We start from the raw sequence: 16,665 nt of genomic DNA on the forward strand, positions 1-16,665 counted from the left end.
GAGATGGGGTGGAGGATGGATGGGGCAGGCTAATGGAAACCACATAGCAAGATGCCCTTTGATTGGATGGAGCCCAGATGGAATACAAGGTGCTGTTTCTCCAATTTGCAGGTGGTGTCGGTCTAGAAGTGCACAACACCATGGATAGACAAGTCAGCAAGGAAATGGGGCAGTGAATTGAAATGAGCTGCCACTGGGAGATCGCCACTGGGAGATCCCCTCTATTGTAGTGGATAGGGCAAAGGTACTCAATGAAGTGATCATCCAGACTCTCTGATGTAGAGGAAACCACAACAGATGCAGTAGATGACCACTGCAGATTCACACGTGAAGTGTTGCTTCACTTGGAAGGACTTTTTAGGGCTCCAAATGGTGGTGAGGGAGAAGGTACATTTCTTGCTGTCACAGGGATAGGTGCCAAGAGGCAACTGATGGGAAGGGAGGAAGGAGTGAACAAGGGAATCACAGAGGGAGCGGCATCGGTAAAAGAGGAGAGAGCTTCCTGCTCTCTTGTCTGGTAGCGGGATCATATCGTAGTTGGAGGATGATATGTTAGATGATGAGGCGATAGCCGAGGACAGGAGGAATCCTGTCCTTGTTTTGCATGGAGGTAGAGGGGGCCAGGCCAGATAATGGAGGATGTGCGCATGAAGGCTGGGTTGATTGTGGTAGAGGAAAATCACATTTTTTTGAAAGAGGAGGATCACACCTTTATGATAACATATCAGCAATTGTGACTTCTTAACCTCTTTTCCAGTAAAGGAAAAGGAGGAAGAGAGAAAAGCAACAATGTTGTTGATAAGACCAGGAAACAATAAAATCTTCCTTTCCCTGGAACTCTCTGATGTCTCCTTGTTGTGGTTATATTGGGAAAAGCTCCAAGGGATCTCCTGCCCACAACAGGATTCCCTTTGTGTGGGATCTGCTAACCTCAAAGAATTGCATCCACAAAGTATTGTACAAGGGTTGGTTTTACTTCATCTAGCTTGGTTGTGTCAAGATTAGTGAATCAAAGCCACTCGACATTACCCATGAAATTAGTCGACATCAACTTTTAAATACTATTCCCAAAATGTACATAGTTAAGATCAAAAAATACTTTGTCTAATAAAAAAGCAATTAATAAAAATCAAATAAAACCTGTTCAGCAGGTCAAAATTATTAAAAAGTTCAAATGAAGATTTTCTGAGATTGTCCCACAAAGCACAGTGCTTTTACAAAGTTATTTTTTAGAAATCGATTATTCATTTCCACTGAATAGCCTGATACACTTGGGATTGTCTGATCTCAGAAGTTAAGCAGGCGCAGGACTGATTGGTACTTGGTGTGGAGACTGCCTAGGAACACCAGGTGCTGTGGGTTTATGTTAGGGGCACTAGAGAAAGTGGCGACTGTCTGCCTTACGGTAGACAAAAGTTAAAAGAATTTCATGGATGTTACATTCTAAATGTAGTATTATGTGACAATAATGGAACTTTTACCAACATAAATTCATTGGTAGCACTTCACTTAAAAGGTGTCATGCAAATTACAGTATGAAATAGAAGTCATCCACTTCATCCAGTGCTCCCATTGTGGTCTCCTTTACATCAGAGACACTGGGCATAGACTGGGAGATCGCTTTGTTCAGCACCTTGGCTCTGTCCACCGCAATAGCGTGAATCTCCCAGTGGTCACCCATTTCAATCCTCCGTCCCATTCCCTTGCTGACGTGTATGTCCATGGTCTCATGCACTGCCAGACTGAGACCACTCGCAAATTGGAGGAACAACAACTCTTCCATCTGGGCACCCTCCAAACGGATGGCATTAACATGGACTTCTCCAGTTTCCATTAACCCCCCCCCACCCCCCCACACACCTTTTCCCCGACACATTTCCCCAACTCTGTCTGAAGACTTCATGAACATAAATATAGAAGCTACACTGCAAGATGCAAACCATGGTAAAGGTGGTACGCTTTGGATCTTAGTCAGTTCCTTTATGCCTCCACACTTTGCTCTTGCCGTCACTCAGACACAGATTAATTTGTCCACAAGATTTTTTCCAGAATTCGGCAGGATCTTTTGAATATTTCATGGCAAATTGTAATCTGGTCATCCTTTCTGTGGCTAACCTGTGGTTTCCATCTTGTAGTATAAACTCTCCATTTCTGTTCATGATGTCTTCTGCAGACAGAAGTCATTGACATATCCACACCTGTCTCCTGAAGAGTGTTTGTGATCTGTCAGACACAAGTTTGAGGATTTTTTTTCATTATGAAAAGATTTCTTCTGTAATCAGCAGTTAAAGTTTTCCTAAGAATACCAGTTCCTTTGAGATTACTGAGTTCACAAGTAGGCTCTTTCTTTTTAATGATGTTCCAAACAGTTGATTCTGGTAACACTAAGGTTTGGACGGTGTCGTTTATTGTTTCATTCTTGTCTTTGAAAGTCATAGTGGCTTCTTTGAGTTTCATTGGCACAACTCTGGTCCTCATATTGAAAATGGCAACTACAGACTCCAAAGGGGATCAAATGCTTAGAAGCAAGCCGAGCTCCCTTACACCTGACCACAGAAACAGTTAAATATACCTGACTACTTACAATCAACTATTAAGCCAAATGTCCCAAACATTGTGATGCCCTGAAATGGGGGGGGGACTACATATACAAAGTGCTGTAATTTCTACACGGTTAAACCAAAACGTAATCAAATAAGCGAATAAAATCTGGAATGTACACTTTAATTACATGTGAATTGTTTGATTACAGATTTAAAACTGTGGAGGAAAAGTGTCTGTCCCAAACATAATGGAAGCCACTGTAAATTTACCTCCTATGGACGGTGCAAGACATGATGGGTTCCTCCAGCATTTCTGTTTTTACTGCAATCACGACATCTGCCGACTTTGTTTCATTACAGGATAAAACTGCTTGATCAAGCCAAGGAAACAGTAATGTTAATGTGTGAGAGGGCCTTGCATTGTGCATTGGGAAATATTGATAGCCTGACTGTGCTGCTCACTCCTTATTCACAGGGTGGACCTTTGAGAGAATGCCAGAAAGAAGCACGATGGAAGAGATCAACAGACCAAAGTCATAAAATATTAAAACTACAGTACAAGTCTTGAATTGTGTTCTCAGTAGATTACTGGAGAACAAGCTAATAAATCTGTGCCTGATATTCCCATTTTCCATCACACTGAATTCACACTGGTGGGTAGGCATATAAACCAGGCTATGACAACAAAAGCCTTTCCCATCCAATAAACAAACAAAATCTCATCCCAATCTTCCTCCGATGGGTTTCATTTCCAGTGCATCACCAGTCACGCTCCGCTATTGTGACTCGTGAATCCAATACTTGAAACTCTCAGTGGTAGACGCTCGGGGACTGCAGGTGCCACTATCACAACAGCAGATATAAGCTTTAGTATTTTGATTTTGTGAGATTATGTTACATTTTATATTGTATACAAAATGTTTTAAAGGTGAGAAATTGTGACAGGTTTCTTTTAGTGTAGGTCACAAACAAACACTTCACAACACAGATCTCATTTAAAATGCCAGAGCTCTGCTCAAGCCAGACAGCCCAGTGCCTTTGCAAAAACTTTGAAGGATGCCTATAAGGACTTCACAAGTAGGTGTTAACTGAACATGCTGTGGAGAAATGGATTATTGTTTTGAGAGAGAGAGAGAGAGAGAATTCAGTCCCACAGTTCAGCAGAGCAGCAGCTGGGCCTAGAACAGGACAAGCTGGCAAGCTTGTGGAAAACCCCCATTTTGAAGACGGGTTGTGAGTTCAGCCTGGTCAAAGCCCTTGAGGTCCATACAAGAGGAGAGGTCTGGCTGCATAATGCTTCACCTGAAAGAAAGAGATTATTATCTGAAAATCCCTGATGGGGCAAGTTTCTTTGGTAGGATGCTGAAGTGGGTGTCCAACAAGCAACAAATCTCTCTGAAAACCGACAAAAACCTTCTTGAGTGGTAACCATTTACTTTTCAAGCACCAAAGCCTGGTGAAATTCATAAATGTTAAATTCTGTGCACAGTGTAAGAATTGCCTGATACGGGTGAACATGGAGGAGTGAGAAGTGAGATTGGGCTGTGAATCAAAGAACTTTTCTGAACTTACACACATTACATACAGATGCTCTTAGAATTAGAAGGGGGTTACATTAATAGTAACAAGTTTAAGTTTGATCTTGTTTTCATGTTTAAAGATAATTAAAAGCAACTTTTGTTTAAGTAACCATTTGACTTGGTGAATTTCTATTGCTGCTGGGTTTTGGGGTCCTCTGGGTCCATAACATTTTTGTTCTCAGTTGATTCTCACCTGAAATGAGGACCAGTGATTGGACATCTCAGCAAGTTTTTGGTAACTCATCCTGGAAATAAAACTTACAATTCTACAATGAATTTTTTAAAGATGTTCCAGAGTGCTTCACACTCAATGAATTCATTTTCAAAGTGTCATCACTGTTTTAATGAAGGGGCACAACAGCCAATGAGGACAGAAAATTTCCATGTAGTTAATGCCATTTTGAGTAAATAAGACTGGAGAATTATAGAACACCACCCAGTCCATGCTTACTGGACCACCACTTCCAGGGGGCACAGCAATTAATTAGGACAGAATATCCCAGGGCTTGCGATAGAACAAAAAAATCTGGAAAGCTGGCTCCCAGTTACATGCATGTGACCATGGGGTTGTTATTCAAATCATCTTCTGGACAGTTTTTCCCAATTTAGACACATTCCCAAGTGGTCACGGGAGAGCTAGGCAGCATCAACTGAGCCTTCCTGTCTTTGGTTCTGACACCTTCCTTGATGTCAGCTGATCTGTTCTGTCTCAGTGACATTATAGATTTTTTTATATATAGTAATTTGATGCAACTGAGTAGCATTTTAAACATCAAACAAGAGTCTAGTACATTTCTGCTGTGCAGGATGCACGTTGGCAAGGACAACAGAACTAAATTACATTAGATAACCAACTTGGGTTTTATGATGACCTAGCAGTTCCAATGGTAACCATTACTAGAATAAGAAACTTGACACAAATTTATTTAACTGAACAAATGTAAATCACCCAGCACCAGGAACAAAGTTGGGCCATCTGACCTTCTCACTCCAGATCAAAGACCAGCTCGAACTCTAGACCCAGGACTAATGGCCAGCACCAAAAGTTTAACACTGGGTAGAGTACTGATAGGCAAGGTTCTTATACTGGGTGAATTTGTGTTGGATATCTCATTGAAAAAGAATTAACAGTTAATGTCAAAGAAAAGGCCTCTCTTATTCTAATATGGAGTGGGAAATTATTGCCTTTTGAAGACATGAACAGAAACCATATGGAAGAAATAACACTAAGATTTTAAGTTATCAGAGTGGAATGAAATTACCATAAAACATCAAGGACTCCAATATTTTCAAAAATTACATATCCCCAATTATATTTTTCCTTTCATCTTTGGATGCCTACCATTTTTAACATTTCATAATATATACTCCGGATTGGGTCCCATGGGTAAACTACAGAACGAAAGGTTTAAAACCATTATAAAACCAGTCCCGTAAAACAGACACGGAGTAATTGCACTGCTAGGAGTCCCTGAAAACAGGGACACGAATATATGAACTAATTGGTAATCCCTGCAACAGGAACATGGAGTCCAAAACATTAATATTATTTCATACTACAGTACATCCATTGTTTCAGAAGACATTTGGCAGGATGCCTATTTTGCTCTCAGGATCTACTGTTACACAGATGGGCTCGTTGTGGCCTTAAGTGCAACAAATTTGACCCTTATCACTGGGACATAATACTGGCAACTCTAATTGTAGCGAACCCCAAGTTGGTGGATAACCATACTATCTGTGGGATGCCACAACACCTACACTTCCCAAAATTGCTCTTCTCCACTCTGACTTGCCCAAAACTACTGAGTGACCTCACATCCAGTGCAGGTTACACATCCACCCTTTAACCTGCAGAATGAAATCAACACCCTTCTTTCTGCCACTTCTTTGCGCAGTGTTAGTAACTTTACGGTTGTCCTGTTTATAGAGAACTGGTCTGTGGAATTGAGAAACCTGGACTTACCCAGCGAGTTTAACCTGTTGCCAGAGACTTGGACTTCTTTACTCTCTGAACTTGAATTGTTCTCTTGGACTGTATCAGCCAAAGATGCAAACCTACTGCACACAAGAGCCACACCACCTGTGGGCCGACTCATTCTACTGTTCACCTCTGGCAAGCAAGTCACACCATCACTGTCAGCTGGTTTCAGAGACTCTGTGGACTGCGGGCCCTTGCCTGGAACTGGATTCCGCGAGGATACAGGAAGGGAATCATCGTCACTGTCGAACCCAAATGGGTCCTCCAGCGACTGGTCTTCAAGCTTCTGTCGCTTGGGCTGCTCTACTGGCTCTGCTCTGACATTTGGCCTCTTCTGGGACAGTTGAGCCTTAAAGGTCGTCTCTCCCCATTTTGTGCTTATTTTCGCCCGCTTGCCAGAGAACACCTCATCAAATTTGGAATTGCCAGCACTTCCCTTCTTGCTGTAGGTTTTCCCATATCTTGATGTCATGTTGGCACTGCTTTCATATTCCCTGCAACAGAGAACAAAGCAAATTACACACAAGGACCCTGATTTCCCTTTGCCCTCAATTATTTCACTATCTTGGAGGATCTTTCCAGGACCCAACATACTAATGGCATCATGAAGAAAGCACAACAGCACCTCAACTTCCTCAGGAGTTTGTGGAGGTTTGGCGTGATATTGGAAACCCTGGCAAGTTTCTACACCCATCTGTGGTGGAAAGTGTGCTGACCAGCTGCATCACCCAAAAGGTAATGGACACAGTCCAGGACATCACAGGCAAAACCCTCCCCACCATTGAGAACATCTACAGGGAACACTGCCGTCAGAGAGCAGCAGCAATCATCAAGGATCCACACCACCCAGCGCATGCTCTGTTCTCACTGCTACCATCAGGAAATAGGTACAGGTGGCACTACCAGGTTCAGGAACAGTTACTACCCCTCCACTATCAGACTTCTCAACAATAAACTCAATCAGGGCCCTTGTTTAAGGACGCTGACTTTTGCACTTTATTGGATTTTTTTATTTCTGTATTGCAAATTTGTTTACATGTGTGCATTGAGTAGTTTTGTTTGGCACCTTCAGTAAGGCAATTCTGTTTTGCCTGCAGGAAAGAGAATCTCAGGGTTGTATGTGATATCATTTATGCACTCTTGACAATAAATCTGAAATGCCAAGTTAGTGCATCTATTGTCAAACATTCTTGTTAATTTTAGTGAATGTGCTTCCATGTGATATTTACCCTTTTCTGCAGTAAACATTCATGCATTATGTCAACAAACTCAAACTGAATTATACTGACTGAAACATCTAACTACATTTACCCAGAGTCACAGAAATCTGAAACTACACTTCTCCCTCTAAAATGCTGCTGAGATTATAAGGGAGGTATCAACCAAAAACATTGGATCAAAGTTGATTGCTTCTCCAGTTCCAGTTTCCTGTTCAAGATGCTGATTGTTATGATTTAACTAATTAGATACTGAAAGGGGGGAAAAAAAGCAAAAACAGTGCAACCTCCCCATGATCCTACATTCAAACTATTGTGAAAAAGGCACTAATTTAAATTCAGCTCAGCCTAAAGTATAAAAAAATGATTTGAGAGGAAAAAAAAATCAGAAGAGGGGGAGACGGGGGACGGCAGAGGGGGAGACGGGGGACGGCAGAGGGGGAGACGGGGGACGGCAGAGGGGGAGACGGGGGACGGCAGAGGGGGAGACGGGGGACGGCAGAGGGGGAGACGGGGGACGGCAGAGGGGGAGACGGGGGACGGCAGAGGGGGAGACGGGGGACGGCAGAGGGGGAGACGGGGGACGGCAGAGGGGGAGACGGGGGACGGCAGAGGGGGAGACGGGGGACGGCAGAGGGGGAGACGGGGGACGGCAGAGGGGGAGACGGGGGACGGCAGAGGGGGAGACGGGGGACGGCAGAGGGGGAGACGGGGGACGGCAGAGGGGGAGACGGGGGACGGCAGAGGGGGAGACGGGGGACGGCAGAGGGGGAGACGGGGGACGGCAGAGGGGGAGACGGGGGACGGCAGAGGGGGAGACGGGGGACGGCAGAGGGGGAGACGGGGGACGGCAGAGGGGGAGACGGGGGACGGCAGAGGGGGAGACGGGGGACGGCAGAGGGGGAGACGGGGGACGGCAGAGGGGGAGACGGGGGACGGCAGAGGGGGAGACGGGGGACGGCAGAGGGGGAGACGGGGGACGGCAGAGGGGGAGACGGGGGACGGCAGAGGGGGAGACGGGGGACGGCAGAGGGGGAGACGGGGGACGGCAGAGGGGGAGACGGGGGACGGCAGAGGGGGAGACGGGGGACGGCAGAGGGGGAGACGGGGGACGGCAGAGGGGGAGACGGGGGACGGCAGAGGGGGAGACGGGGGACGGCAGAGGGGGAGACGGGGGACGGCAGAGGGGGAGACGGGGGACGGCAGAGGGGGAGACGGGGGACGGCAGAGGGGGAGACGGGGGACGGCAGAGGGGGAGACGGGGGACGGCAGAGGGGGAGACGGGGGACGGCAGAGGGGGAGACGGGGGACGGCAGAGGGGGAGACGGGGGACGGCAGAGGGGGAGACGGGGGACGGCAGAGGGGGAGACGGGGGACGGCAGAGGGGGAGACGGGGGACGGCAGAGGGGGAGACGGGGGACGGCAGAGGGGGAGACGGGGGACGGCAGAGGGGGAGACGGGGGACGGCAGAGGGGGAGACGGGGGACGGCAGAGGGGGAGACGGGGGACGGCAGAGGGGGAGACGGGGGACGGCAGAGGGGGAGACGGGGGACGGCAGAGGGGGAGACGGGGGACGGCAGAGGGGGAGACGGGGGACGGCAGAGGGGGAGACGGGGGACGGCAGAGGGGGAGACGGGGGACGGCAGAGGGGGAGACGGGGGACGGCAGAGGGGGAGACGGGGGGCAGAGGGGGAGACGGGGGGCAGAGGGGGAGACGGGGGGCAGAGGGGGAGACGGGGGGCAGAGGGGGAGACGGGGGGCAGAGGGGAGACGGGGGGCAGAGGGGGAGACGGGGGGCAGAGGGGGAGACGGGGGGCAGAGGGGGAGACGGGGGGCAGAGGGGGAGACGGGGGGCAGAGGGGGAGACGGGGGGCAGGGGGAGACGGGGGGCAGAGGGGGAGACGGGGGGCAGGGGGGAGACGGGGGGGCAGAGGGGGAGACGGGGGGGCAGAGGGGGAGACGGGGGGGCAGAGGGGGAGACGGGGGGGCAGAGGGGGAGACGGGGGGGCAGAGGGGGAGACGGGGGGGCAGAGGGGGAGAGGGGGGGGCAGAGGGGAGAGGGGGGGGCAGAGGGGGAGAGGGGGGGCAGAGGGGGAGAGGGGGGGCAGAGGGGGAGAGGGGGGGGCAGAGGGGGAGAGGGGGGGCAGAGGGGGAGAGGGGGGGCAGAGGGGGAGACGGGGGGGCAGAGGGGGAGACGGGGGGCAGAGGGGGAGACGGGGGGGCAGAGGGGGAGACGGGGGGGCAGAGGGGGAGACGGGGGGGCAGAGGGGGAGACGGGGGGGCAGAGGGGGAGACGGGGGGGCAGAGGGGGAGACGGGGGGGGCAGAGGGGGAGACGGGGGGGGCAGAGGGGGAGACGGGGGGGGCAGAGGGGGAGACGGGGGGGGCAGAGGGGGAGACGGGGGGGGGCAGAGGGGGAGACGGGGGGGCAGAGGGGGAGACGGGGGGGCAGAGGGGGAGACGGGGGGGCAGAGGGGGAGACGGGGGGCAGAGGGGGAGACGGGGGGGCAGAGGGGAGACGGGGGGGCAGAGGGGGAGACGGGGGGGCAGAGGGGGAGACGGGGGGGCAGAGGGGGAGACGGGGGGGCAGAGGGGGAGACGGGGGGCAGAGGGGGAGACGGGGGGGCAGAGGGGGAGACGGGGGGGCAGAGGGGGAGACGGGGGGGCAGAGGGGAGACGGGGGGCAGAGGGGGAGGCGGGGGGGCAGAGGGGGAGGCGGGGGGGCAGAGGGGAGACGGGGGGGCAGAGGGGGAGACGGGGGGCAGAGGGGGAGGCGGGGGGGCAGAGGGGGAGACGGGGGGCAGAGGGGGAGACGGGGGGGCAGAGGGGGAGACGGGGGGCAGAGGGGGAGACGGGGGGGCAGAGGGGGAGACGGGGGGGCAGAGGGGGAGACGGGGGGGCAGAGGGGGAGACGGGGGGGCAGAGGGGGAGACGGGGGGGCAGAGGGGGAGACGGGGGGGCAGAGGGGGAGACGGGGGGGCAGAGGGGGAGACGGGGGGGCAGAGGGGGAGACGGGGGGGCAGAGGGGGAGACGGGGGGGCAGAGGGGGAGACGGGGGGGCAGAGGGGGAGACGGGGGGGCAGAGGGGGAGACGGGGGGCAGAGGGGGAGACGGGGGGCAGAGGGGGAGACGGGGGGGCAGAGGGGGAGACGGGGGGGCAGAGGGGGAGACGGGGGGGCAGAGGGGGAGACGGGGGGGCAGAGGGGGACGGGGGGAGACGGGGGGGGCAGAGGGGGAGACGGGGGGGCAGAGGGGGAGACGGGGGGGCAGAGGGGAGACGGGGGGGCAGAGGGGGAGACGGGGGGGCAGAGGGGGAGACGGGGGGGCAGAGGGGGAGACGGGGGGCAGAGGGGAGACGGGGGGGCAGAGGGGGAGACGGGGGGGCAGAGGGGGAGACGGGGGGGCAGAGGGGGAGACGGGGGGGCAGAGGGGGAGACGGGGGGCAGAGGGGGAGACGGGGGGGCAGAGGGGAGACGGGGGGGCAGAGGGGAGACGGGGGGGCAGAGGGGGAGACGGGGGGGCAGAGGGGGAGACGGGGGGGCAGAGGGGGAGACGGGGGGGCAGAGGGGGAGACGGGGGGCAGAGGGGGAGACGGGGGGGCAGAGGGGGAGACGGGGGGGCAGAGGGGGAGACGGGGGGGCAGAGGGGGAGACGGGGGGCAGAGGGGGAGACGGGGGGGGCAGAGCGGGAGACGGGGGGGGCAGAGGGGGAGACGGGGGGGCAGAGGGGGAGACGGAGGGGGGCAGAGGGGAGACGGAGGGGGGCAGAGGGGAGACGGAGGGGGGGCAGAGGGGGAGACGGAGGGGGGGCAGAGGGGGAGACGGAGGGGGGGCAGAGGGGGAGACGGAGGGGGGGCAGAGGGGGAGACGGAGGGGGGGCAGAGGGGGAGACGGAGGGGGGGCAGAGGGGGAGACGGAGGGGGGGCAGAGGGGGAGACGGAGGGGGGGCAGAGGGGGAGACGGAGGGGGGCAGAGGGGGAGACGGAGGGGGGGCAGAGGGGGAGACGGAGGGGGGGCAGAGGGGGAGACGGAGGGGGGGCAGAGGGGGAGACGGAGGGGGGGCAGAGGGGGAGACGGAGGGGGGCAGAGGGGGAGACGGAGGGGGGGCAGAGGGGGAGACGGAGGGGGGGCAGAGGGGGAGACGGAGGGGGGGCAGAGGGGAAGACGGAGGGGGGCAGAGGGGAAGACGGAGGGGGGGCAGAGGGGGAGGGGGGCAGAGGGGGAGGGGGGGCAGAGGGGGAGGGGGGCAGAGGGGGAGGGGGGCAGAGGGGAGGGGGCAGAGGGGGAGGGGGCAGAGGGGGAGGGGGGCAGAGGGGGAGGGGGGCAGAGGGGGAGGGGGCAGAGGGGGAGGGGGGCAGAGGGGGAGGGGGCAGAGGGGGAGGGGGGCAGAGGGGGAGGGGGGCAGAGGGGGAGGGGGCAGAGGGGGAGGGGGGCAGAGGGGGAGGGGGGCAGAGGGGAGGGGGGCAGAGGGGAGGGGGGCAGAGGGGGAGGGGGGCAGAGGGGGAGGGGGGCAGAGGGGGAGGGGGGCAGAGGGGGAGGGGGGCAGAGGGGGAGGGGGGCAGAGGGGGAGGGGGGCAGAGGGGGAGGGGGCAGAGGGGGAGGGGGGCAGAGGGGGAGGGGGGCAGAGGGGGAGGGGGGCAGAGGGGGAGGGGGGCAGAGGGGGAGGGGGCAGAGGGGGAGGGGGGCAGAGGGGGAGGGGGGCAGAGGGGGAGGGGGGCAGAGGGGGAGGGGGGCAGAGGGGGAGGGGGGCAGAGGGGGAGGGGGGCAGAGGGGGAGGGGGGCAGAGGGGGAGGGGGCAGAGGGGGAGGGGGGCAGAGGGGAGGGGGGCAGAGGGGAGGGGGGCAGAGGGGGAGGGGGGCAGAGGGGGAGGGGGGCAGAGGGGGAGGGGGGCAGAGGGGGAGGGGGGCAGAGGGGGAGGGGGGCAGAGGGGGAGGGGGGCAGAGGGGGAGGGGGGCAGAGGGGGAGGGGGGCAGAGGGGGAGGGGGGCAGAGGGGAGGGGGGCAGAGGGGGAGGGGGGCAGAGGGGGAGGGGGGCAGAGGGGGTGGGGGCAGAGGGGGAGGGGGGCAGAGGGGGAGGGGGGCAGAGGGGGAGGGGGGCAGAGGGGGAGGGGGGCAGAGGGGGAGGGGGGCAGAGGGGGAGGGGGGCAGAGGGGGAGGGGGGCAGAGGGGGAGGGGGGCAGAGGGGGAGGGGGGCAGAGGGGGAGGGGGGCAGAGGGGGAGGGGGGCAGAGGGGGAGGGGGGCAGAGGGGGAGGGGGGCAGAGGGGGAGGGGGGCAGAGGGGGAGGGGGGCAGAGGGGGAGGGGGGCAGAGGGGGAGGGGGGCAGAGGGGGAGGGGGGCAGAGGGGGAGGGGGGCAGAGGGGGAGGGGGGCAGAGGGGGAGGGGGGCAGAGGGGGAGGGGGGCAGAGGGGGAGGGGGGCAGAGGGGGAGGGGGGCAGAGGGGGAGGGGGGCAGAGGGGGAGGGGGGCAGAGGGGGAGGGGGGCAGAGGGGGAGGGGGGCAGAGGGGGAGGGGGGCAGAGGGGGAGGGGGGCAGAGGGGGAGGGGGGCAGAGGGGGAGGGGGGCAGAGGGGGAGGGGGGCAGAGGGGGAGGGGGGCAGAGGGGGAGGGGGGCAGAGGGGGAGGGGGGCAGAGGGGGAGGGGGGCAGAGGGGGAGGGGGGCAGAGGGGGAGGGGGGCAGAGGGGGAGGGGGGCAGAGGGGAGGGGGGCAGAGGGGGGGGGCAGAGGGGGAGGGGGCAGAGGGGGAGGGGGGCAGAGGGGGAGGGGGCAGAGGGGGAGGGGGGCAGAGGGGGAGGGGGGCAGAGGGGGAGGGGGGCAGAGGGGGAGGGGGGCAGAGGGGGAGGGGGGCAGAGGGGGAGGGGGCAGAGGGGGAGGGGGCAGAGGGGGAGGGGGCAGAGAGGAGGGGGAGGGGGGCAGAGGGGAGGGGGCAGAGGGGGAGGGGGGCAGAGGGGGAGGGGGGCAGAGGGGAGGGGGGCAGAGGGGGAGGGGGGCAGAGGGGGAGGGGGGCAGAGGGGGAGGGGGGCAGAGGGGAGGGGGGCAGAGGGGGAGGGGGGCAGAGGGGGGAGGGGGGGCAGAGGGGAGGGGGGCAGAGGGGGAGGGGGGGCAGAGGGCGGGGAGGGGGGCAGAGGGGGAGGGGGCAGAGGGGGGAGGGGGGAGAGGGGGAGGGGGGCAGAGGGGGAGGGGGGGCAGAGGGGGAGGGGGGCAGAGGGGGAGGGGGGCAGAGGGGGAGGGGGGCAGAGGGGAGGGGGGCAGAGGGGGAGGGGGGGCAGAGGGGGAGGGGGGCAGAGGGGAGGGGGCAGAGGGGGAGGGGGGCAGAGGGGGAGGGGGGCAGAGGGGGGAGGGGGGCAGAGGGGGAGGGGGCAGAGGGGCAGAGGGGGAGGGGGCAGAGGGGGAGGGGGGCAGAGGGGGAGGGGGGCAGAGGGGAGGGGGGCAGAGGGGGAGGGGGCAGAGGGGGAGGGGGGCAGAGGGGGAGGGGGGCAGAGGGGGAGGGGGGCAGAGGGGGAGGGGGGCAGAGGGGGAGGGGGGCAGAGGGGGAGGGGGGCAGAGGGGAGGGGGGCAGAGGGGGAGGGGGCAGAGGGGGAGGGGGCAGAGGGGGAGGGGGGCAGAGGGGGAGGGGGCAGAGGGGGAGGGGGCAGAGGGGGAGGGGGGCAGAGGGGGAGGGGGGCAGAGGGGGAGGGGGGAAAAGGGGGAGGGGGGAAAAGGGGGAGGGGGGAAATGGGAGGGGCAAATGGGAGGGAGGGAGGGAGAAAAGGGAGGGAGGGAGGGAGAAAAGGGAGGGAGGGAGGGAGAAAAGGGAGGGAGAAAAGGGAGAAAAGGGAGGGAGGGAGGGAGAAAAGGGAGGGAGGGAGGGGGAAAAGGGAGGGAGGGAGGGGGAAAAGGGAGGGAGGGAGGGGGAAAAGGGAGGGAGGGAGGGGGAAAAGGGAGGGAGGGAGGGGGAAAAGGGAGGGAGGGAGGGGGAAAAGGGAGGGAGGGAGGGGGAAAAGGGAGGGAGGGAGGGGGAAAAGGGAGGGAGGAGGGGGAAAAGGGAGGGAGGGAGGGAGGGGGAAAAGGGAGGGAGGGAGGGAGGGGGAAAAGGGAGGGAGGGAGGGGGAAAAGGGAGGGAGGGAGGGGGAAAAGGGAGGGAGGGAGGGGGAAAAGGGAGGGAGGGAGGGGGAAAAGGGAGGGAGGGAGGGGGAAAAGGGTGGGAGGGGAGGGGGGAAAAGGGAGGGAGGGAGGGAGAAAAGGGAGGGAGGGAGGGGGAAAATGGAGGGAGGGAGGGGGAAAAGGGAGGGAGGGAGGGAGGGGGAAAAGGGAGGGAGGGAGGGAGGGAGGGGGAAAAGGGAGGAGGGAGGGGGAAAAGGGAGGGAGGGAGGGGGGAAAAGGGAGGGAGGGAGGGGGGAAAAGGGAGGGAGGGAGGGGGAAAAGGGAGGGAGGGAGGGGGAAAAGGGAGGGAGGGAGGGGGAAAAGGGAGGGAGGGGGAAAAGGGAGGGAGGGAGGGGAAAAGGGAGGGAGGGAGGGGGAAATGGGAGGGAGGGAGGGGGAAAAGGGAGGGAGGGAGGGGGAAAAGGGAGGGAGGGAGGGGGAAAAGGGAGGGAGGGGGAAAAGGGAGGGAGGGGGAATAGGGAGGGAGGGAGGGGGGAAAAGGGAGGGAGGGAGGGGGAAAAGGGAGGGAGGGAGGGGGAAAAGGGAGGGAGGGAGGGGGAAAAGGGAGGGAGGGAGGGGGGAAAAGGGAGGGAGGGAGGGGGAAAAAGGGAGGGAGGGAGGGGGAAAAGGGAGGGAGGGAGGGGGAAAGGGAGGGAGGGAGGGAGATAGGGGGAGGGTGGGAGGGGGAAGGGGAGGAGGGTGGGAGGGGAAAGGGAGGGAGGGAGGGGGAAAAGGGAGGGTGGGAGGGTGGGGAAAGGAGGGTGGGAGGGAGGGAGGGGGAAGAGGGAGGGAGGGAGGGGGAAGAGGAGGGAGGGAGGGGGAAGAGGGAGGGAAGGAGGGGAAGAGGGAGGGAGGGGGGGGAAGAGGGAGGGAGGGAGGGGGAAGAGGGAGGGAGGGAGGGGGAAGAGGGAGGGAGGGAGGGGGAAGAGGGAGGGAGGGAGGGGGAAGAGGGAGGGAGGGAGGGGGAAGAGGGAGGGAGGGAGGGGGAAGAGGGAGGGAGGGAGGGGGAAGAGGGAGGGAGGGAGGGGGAAGAGGGAGGAGGGAGGGGGAAGAGGAGGGAGGGAGGGGGAAGAGGGAGGGAGGGAGGGGAGGGTGGAGGGGGAAGAGGGAGGGAGGGGAGGGGAGGGAGGGAGGGGAGGAGGGGAGGGAGGGAGGGGAGGGGGAAGAGGGGAGGGAGGGGGTAGGGAGGGAGGGAGAGGGGAGAGGAGGGAGGGAGGGGATGAGGGAGGGAGGGAGGGGGAAGAGGGAGGGAGGGAGGGGGAAGAGGGAGGGAGGGAGGGGGAAGTGGGAGGGAGGGAGGGGGAAGGGAGGGAGGGAGGGGGAAGGGAGGGAGGGGGAAGGGGATGGGAGGGAGGGGAAAAGGGAGGGAGGGGGAAGGGAGGGAGGGGGAAAAGGGAGGGAGGGAGGGGGAAAGGGAGGGAGGGAGGGGGAAAAGGGAGGGAGGGAGGGGGAAATGGGAGGGAGGGAGGGGGAAAAGGGAGGGAGGGAGGGGGAAAAGGGAGGGAGGGAGGGGGAAAAGGGAGGGAGGGAGGGGGAAAAGGGAGGGAGGGTGGGGGAAAGGGAGGGAGGGTGGGGAAAGGGAGGGAGGGAGGGGAGGGCGAAGACGGGACTGGGTCGAGCTGGAAAACCCGATCCTGGTGCAGGGCCGGGCCTCGCTGCCGGTGGCCACTCCGCGCAGGCGTTCGAGCCCGTAGCAGATGAGGAGGGAAATAGGTTAAGCAAACCAATAAATTCGTGCTGCCACTCACCACCGTGCCTCGGCTCAGTACGAAACGCCAGCCCGAGGACTCACTACTCAGCTCAGGCCTAATCGAAAAAACACCTCACCGCCATAACCACCCGATCACCTGACCCCCGCTCAACCAATCATCGGCCTCCTTACTCCCGTCACATCGCCCCGCTCTGATCTGCACGCTGATTGGCATCGCGCCCTCCAGCGTTGGACAATCGAATCATGCGTATCGCAAATTGCCGTACAGCGTACCGCGGTGGTGGCCGGGATTTGTAGTTCTGAGTATTGGTATATCGGATTTTTAAAAAGCTGAAAGTAGGTTTCTAGATTGATGCAAAAATTAACACGATGAAATATAAATAAAATTATTAAACTGTGACCATAATACGCGCCAAGGCTGCTGGAAGTTGTAGGCTGAAGGGAGAGAAATAATTTCCACTTCCGTTCTCTACTTCTCCTGAAAAGTCCATCAAACATTCCGACCAATCACCAAAGAG

At 59.5% G+C, this 16,665-nt stretch overlaps 1 protein-coding gene across 1 annotated transcript in view; it reads right to left on the minus strand.

Annotated features, from left to right (window-relative positions):
* LOC138736324 (wings apart-like protein homolog) overlaps window positions 1–16,304 on the minus strand; it is a 150,319-nt gene extending 134,015 nt beyond the window's left edge. The window contains exons 1-2 of the mRNA XM_069885641.1: window positions 16,185–16,304; window positions 6,090–6,598 (exon numbers count right to left, since the gene is read on the minus strand). Of these exons, the coding sequence (XP_069741742.1) occupies window positions 6,090–6,576 (487 nt within the window). The 5' untranslated portion in view covers window positions 6,577–6,598; window positions 16,185–16,304. The remainder of the gene's footprint in view (window positions 1–6,089; window positions 6,599–16,184) is intronic.
* Window positions 16,305–16,665: the final 361 nt, after the last annotated feature.

This window comes from Narcine bancroftii, chromosome 6 (assembly GCF_036971445.1).
Source record: "Narcine bancroftii isolate sNarBan1 chromosome 6, sNarBan1.hap1, whole genome shotgun sequence".
Classification (NCBI taxonomy): Eukaryota; Metazoa; Chordata; class Chondrichthyes; order Torpediniformes; family Narcinidae; genus Narcine; species Narcine bancroftii.